The sequence below is a fragment of the Otolemur garnettii genome, unplaced genomic scaffold (genome assembly GCF_000181295.1).
Source record: "Otolemur garnettii isolate 467f Iridium unplaced genomic scaffold, OtoGar3 scaffold00091, whole genome shotgun sequence".
In the NCBI taxonomy this organism is placed as follows: Eukaryota; Metazoa; Chordata; class Mammalia; order Primates; family Galagidae; genus Otolemur; species Otolemur garnettii.
Genome location: NW_003852486.1, coordinates 6,568,958 through 6,574,990, shown reverse-complemented (window position 1 = coordinate 6,574,990; position 6,033 = coordinate 6,568,958). Strand labels below are relative to the sequence as shown.

Below are 6,033 nucleotides of genomic sequence, written 5' to 3'. Positions count from 1 at the left end.
AAAAAAAAAAAAAAAGAAGGTGGGACCTTTGGAAGGTGATTAGGTCAGGAAGGTAGAGCCCTCTTGATTGCAATTCATGCCCTTATTAAAGAGGACCCTGAGAGCTAGCTCACCCCTTCCACTGTGTGATGGCACAGCAAGAAGACAACATCTGTTGTAGCCATGAGTGGGGCCCTCACCATATACTGAATGCTAGCTCCTTGCTCTTATACTGCCCAGCCTCCAGAACTGTGAGAAATAGATTTCTATTCTTCAGAAGCCACCCAGTTTATGGTATTTTGTGATAGCAACCCTAACATTCTGACATTGCCATATCATGATTTATTGTCTCATTTTCATTCTCTTATGAAAATGGTGTCAATTTTCCCATCTGAAAAACCAAAATCTACCTCTTGAGCCCTCAGCTCCTTCCAGGAGCTACAACCATGTCTTTTTTCCCTTTTACACAAAGCTCCTCAAAATTATTTCAAAACTCACCATCCCTAGTCCCTTTCCTCTCATTCTCTTTTGAATCGGTTTCAGTCAAGCCTGCATTCCTTACCCGCCTCCCCCCACCCCCATGCTAATACTACCCTTGCCTGGGTCCCTAATGATCTCCCAGCACTCAATCCCATGATCAATTTTCAATTCTCATCATACCTAAAACATCCATAACCCATGTTCTTTTTTTTTTTTTTTTTTTACAATATTTCATTATAAAAATTTAGGGCAGTGCCTGTGGCTCAAAGGAGTAGGGCGCCAGCTGCATATGCCGGAGGTGGCAGGTTCAGACCCAGCCCTGGTTAAAAACTGCGAAAAAAAAAATTTTTTTTTAAACATACAGAAATGCTGATAGAACTGTAGAGTGAACACCCATTATACCTCACACCTAAAATCTACAATTAATCATTACATACTCCTAAGTTTTTCACAGCCAGGTAGTTTTTGTGTCAATAAGCGATTTGTGCCTCAGGGCAAGTTTCAGCTCAGTTGGCTAAATTCTTCATCCTGCTCTAGGAAGGAAGAGAAAGTGAAGGCAGGACGAGCGTGAAAAAAAGGAGTAACTTGCTTTGCCAATTGTCCTTTTGTTCAATTAATAACTGGTTCTTTTTTTTAATTTCAGATAATACGAAGAACGATGATATGCCTGAGCCTACAAAGCACAGCCATGGTTTCTTAGCACATCCTCTAGGCCTAAAGTCAGACTCCTGGAATGCAGGTTCATGGAATTCTGTCCTAAATTTCCCTTCAATATCTTTCATGACAGAACCGCCCACCTTAAATCTTAAGATAAAGGCCACTTGCTTTTCAGCTTCAACTGCCTAAATATTGGATATTGCCATCCAGTTTCAGGGGGTCTAATATTTCTGAAAGACAGGGCTTTGAATGAGGACAGGAGGCAGACAAAAAAGGGAGTCAGGGGTTGTTGGGAATGCAAACAACTGTGCAGACTAACCAGTATTTTTAAAAATTAAGCATGGTATTTTAAAGGTATTAAATGTATTTCTGATTTTGTCTCCTACTTCCTTTTGTAACAACAATGTGCTTAGCAAATAGAAGTGGCTAAAATGAAAATTTTTGACAACTTTTTCCCCCCATTTTTAGCAATGATTCCACATAGACCTGCTCTTATTCAAGTAATTGTAATTGCAAGTATAGCCTTCAGCATTGCCCTGATATGTGGGACTGTGATCTCCTATATGATATAGTAAGTGTGTGCTAAATAGCATCTACTGTCCTTAAAAAAGACATACTAATCTACTAAGTTATTATTTAGTGTCAAAAGATGATGATTATGATAATATAATTGCTGAATTATTATAGTCTATAACTTTCTAGACCAGTGTTTTTTAAAATGTGGATTGTATTCATGTTGGATTTAAAAAATAGAAAGCACAGAACATAATTTTGCAGAATGAAAAATATCAGAACGCATTATTTAAAGTAGAGGCTCATTTTTAAACTTTTCAGACAAAAACTCACAAGACAAATACACAGACATGGTTGTAAAATAAAACGTATTTCTCACCGTGGGTCATGGTCAAAAATGTTTGAAAGACACTGTTTGAGATGCTGGCACCTTCCTGAAATGGAGTATTCTAAAATTAGCTTGATACTTTGGAAGGAATCTTAACAATGCAAAGCAGAGGCCAGGCTCAATGGTTCATGCCTATAATCCTAGTACTCTGGAGAGGCTGAGGCAGGTGGATCCTTGAGCTGAGGAGTTCTGAGACCAGCCTGAGCAAGAGCAAGACTCCATTTCTATTAAAAATAGAAGGTGTCATGGCAGGCACCTCTAGTCTCAGCTACTGGGGAGGCTGAGGCAAGAGAATTGCTTGAGCCCAAGAGTTTTGAGGTTGCGACTGGACATGTTGGCTCACACCTGTAATCCCAGCATTTGGGAGGCCACGACAGGTGGAATATCTGAGCTCACAGGTTCAAGACCAGCCTGAGCCAGAGTGAGACCCCATCTCTTAAAAAAAAAAAAAAAGAGAGAGAGAGAAAGAAAAATAGCCAGGCATTGTAGTGGGCACCTGTAGTGTCAGATACTTCAGAGGCTGAGGCAAGAGGATCGTTTGAACCCAAGAATTTGAGGTTGCTGTGAGCTATAACACCATAGCACTCTACCAAGGGTGACCAAGTGAGACTCTGTCTTAAAAAAAAAAAAAAAAGAATTTGAGGTTGCTGTGAGCTGTAGCACTGCAGCACTCTACCCAGAACTCAGTAGAGTTCTGTGGCGTTACAGCTCACAGCAACCTCCAGCTTTTGGGCTTAGGTGATTCTCTTGCCTGAGCCTCCCAAGTAGCTGAGATTATGGATGACTGTCCCAACACCCAGCTATTTTTTTGTTATTGTTGTAGTTTGGCTGGGGCTGGGTTCAAACCCACCACCCTTGGTATATGGGGCCAGTGCCCTACTCAGTGAGCCACAGGCACTGCCTGAGATTTTCTTTAAAAAAAAAAAGAAGAAGAAGAAGAAGAAGACTGAGCATTTAACTAAGGTGACCAGATTTTAACATTGGTAAAGCGGGACACCATTAGGGGGATGGGGGACAGGGGCAGGGCCTGACAACAATGCAAACTTTGATAAGCAGTTCTGGATAATCACTTCTCAACAATTATTTGTTATTATTACAGTTTAACATTATAAAATTAACAAAAATAATATAAAACTCATATCCTGGTGAAACAGCCACATGGCAGCCAAAAACCATATATTCCCTTCCTGTTCTCCCACCCGTTCGTGCATTCTTTCCAAAAATGGGGGCTTTTTAAAAATGCCGCAGGACACGGGACAAATTGTTAAAAATCAGGACTGTCCCCCCAAAAGTGTGACATCTGGTCACCCTACATTTAACAATATATAGAAACATATATAGAAAGACTCAACATTTTCTCTCTCTCTCTTTTTTTTTTGAGACAGAGTCTCACTTTGTCACCCTGAGTCGGGTGCCCTGGTATCATAGCTCATAGCAACCTCAAACACTTGGCTCAAGCAATTCTCTTGCCTCAGCCTCCCAAGTAGCTGGGACTATAGGCGCCTACCACAATGCCCAGCTGGTTTAGAGACTGGTTCTTGCTCTTGCTCAGGCTGGTCATGAAACACTTTCTCTTTTGACTCAGGCTCCCACATGGTTCAGCATGGCACTCTTGGGTCCTGTCATTATCTAAACTCTTGCATCCATTATTGTTAAATGTTGAGTTAAGATATTTATCTTTACTGCTGATTGTTTTGACACCTCCTTACATTCTGCACCTGCCTTATTCTCCTCATACAAATCTGGCCTCTTGATCATCTTAATAATGTCTGACCAGGCCAGTTCCTGCTGCCTCACAAGCTCTGGAATGTGCCTGACACACACGCTTTTTTCCATCTCCACCTTTTGGAACACACATAAGCTAACCCTAAAAATCTTTTTTATTATGGTGGTGCCCGGAGCTCGGTGGGTAGGATGCCAGCCACATAACGCTGGGGCTGGCGGGTTCAAACCCGACCCAGGCCAGCTAAAACAACAATGACAACTGCAACAAAAAAAATAATCGGGCGTTGTGGTGGGCGCCTGTAGTCCCAGTTACTTGTGAGGCTGAGGCAAGAGAATGGCTTAAGCCCAAAAGTTTGAGGTTGCTGTGAGCTGTGATACCATAGCACTCTTCCAAGGGTGACATAGTGAGACTCTGTCTCAAAAATATATACATATTTTGGGGGGGGGCAGTGCCCATAGCTCAGTGGGTAGGGAGCTGGCCACATACACCAAGGCTGGCAGGTTCGAATCCGGGCCAGTTAAAACAACAATGACAACTGCAACCAAAAATAACCAGATGATGTGGTAGGCACCTGTAGTCCCAGCTATTTGGGAGGCTGAGGCAAGAGAATCGCTTAAGCCCAAGAGTTTCAGGTTGCTGTGAGCTGTGATGCCATAGCACTCTTCCAAGGGCAATACAGGGAGACTCTGTATCAAAAAATAAATAAATAAAGGCTCGGTGTCTGTGGCTCAAGCAGCTAAGGTGCCAGCCACATACATCTGAGCTGGAGGGTTGGAATCCAGCCCAGACCACCAAACAACAATGACACCTGCAACCAAAAAATAGCCGGGCGTTGTGGCGGGTGCCTGTAGTCCCAGCTACTTGGGAGGCAGAGGTAGCAGAATCGCTTGAGCCCAGGAATTGGAGGTTGCTGTGAGCTGTAATGCCACAGCACTCTACCCAGGGTGACAGCTTGAGGCTCTGTCTCAAAATAATAATAATAATATTAATAAAAAACAAAAACCATATATATATATTTTTATTATTACATAAGTCACACAGAACTAGGAAGGGAAATATGTTAGGAAAAAAGTAAAACATTCTCTCATCCACTTCCATGTCAAACAGAAACAGCTGTTCAACAATCTATTTTCAGGCACAGACCTGCTACCTCCAGAAAGGTGAGTGAGGCCTTCATGTAAGTGCAAAATTTAAGGGAGTATCAAAAAACCTCAGTAGTCAATATAAATGGATTTTTAGCTAGTAACTTTTTTTATTTTGGGGACAGAGTCTCACTTTGTTGCCTTGCGTAGAATGCCATGATGTCACAGCTCACAGCAACCTCAAACTCTTGGGTTCAAGCAATCCTCTTGCCTCAACCTCCTGAGTAGCTGGGACTACAGGTGCCTGCCACAATGCCTGGCTATTTTTAGAGATGAGGTCTCACTCTTGCTCAGGCTGGTCTTGAACGTGTGAGCTCAGGGGATCTCTGCCTCCCAGAATGCCAGGATTACAGGTGTGAGCCACTGCGCCTGGCCCTATCCAGTATTTTTTTAATTTTAGGTTAATGCCCGAAAATATCCACAACGAACAGAATAATCTTTCAAGTATGGGATCAGTAACAGTGCTGGGCCAAGTTGTATTAGAGTCTGCAAAAGGATAAATTAGCAATGTTTGTCCTGTTTTTATTTCCAATGTTGATGTTTTGTTCATCGTGGATTTCTTAGCATTAATTTTCTTTGGTAAAATATTACATTGAAATATGATTTGTCTTGATCATGGAGTTTTTTGTCAACCCTGTAAATCTTGTACCTATGTGAGCACCTCATTCGCTACCAGTCCTGGCTTTGGTCCATGCTCTGAACTTATCAGGGTTACTCTTTACTCCAGAAAATGGCCTGGCAGCACAGAAGGGTGAGCTCTGACTATGAGCAGTTTGGTTTAAAAGTCTATTTCTGCCTCCCACCCCTCACCTTTCCCCTACCTCTCCCCTACCATCTCCTATAGGTGACTCTTTTCTTGGCAAAAAGCTGCATGATTAAGACATGATGATTCACTATAAAAATTGTGCTTCTAAATACGCTTGTACCATTCTCCAGTCGACTGGTCCAGGATGAGGAAAGACGACAACTTGAGTTGCTTTATAGAAATATCAGGATACCGTCCTTAGAAGATGAGGAGGATAGTCCTGAGGAAGAGTGCCAGGATGAGTCCACTTACCTGCTCCCAGAGAACGAGAAGGAACTGGAGAAGTTCATTCTCTCAGGTAGAGAATTGCCTCATTTAACTTGTCAGGTTCTTTTTTTTTTTT

General features: G+C 42.2%; 1 protein-coding gene across 1 annotated transcript in view; it reads left to right on the top strand.

Annotated features, from left to right (window-relative positions):
* The window catches only part of CUNH19orf18 (chromosome unknown C19orf18 homolog), a 16,836-nt gene that overhangs the window by 9,201 nt on the left and 1,602 nt on the right, over positions 1 to 6,033 (top strand). The window contains exons 3-4 of the mRNA XM_012808530.1: positions 1,585 to 1,687; positions 5,822 to 5,988. Coding sequence (XP_012663984.1) covers positions 1,585 to 1,687; positions 5,822 to 5,988 — 270 coding nt within the window. The remainder of the gene's footprint in view (positions 1 to 1,584; positions 1,688 to 5,821; positions 5,989 to 6,033) is intronic.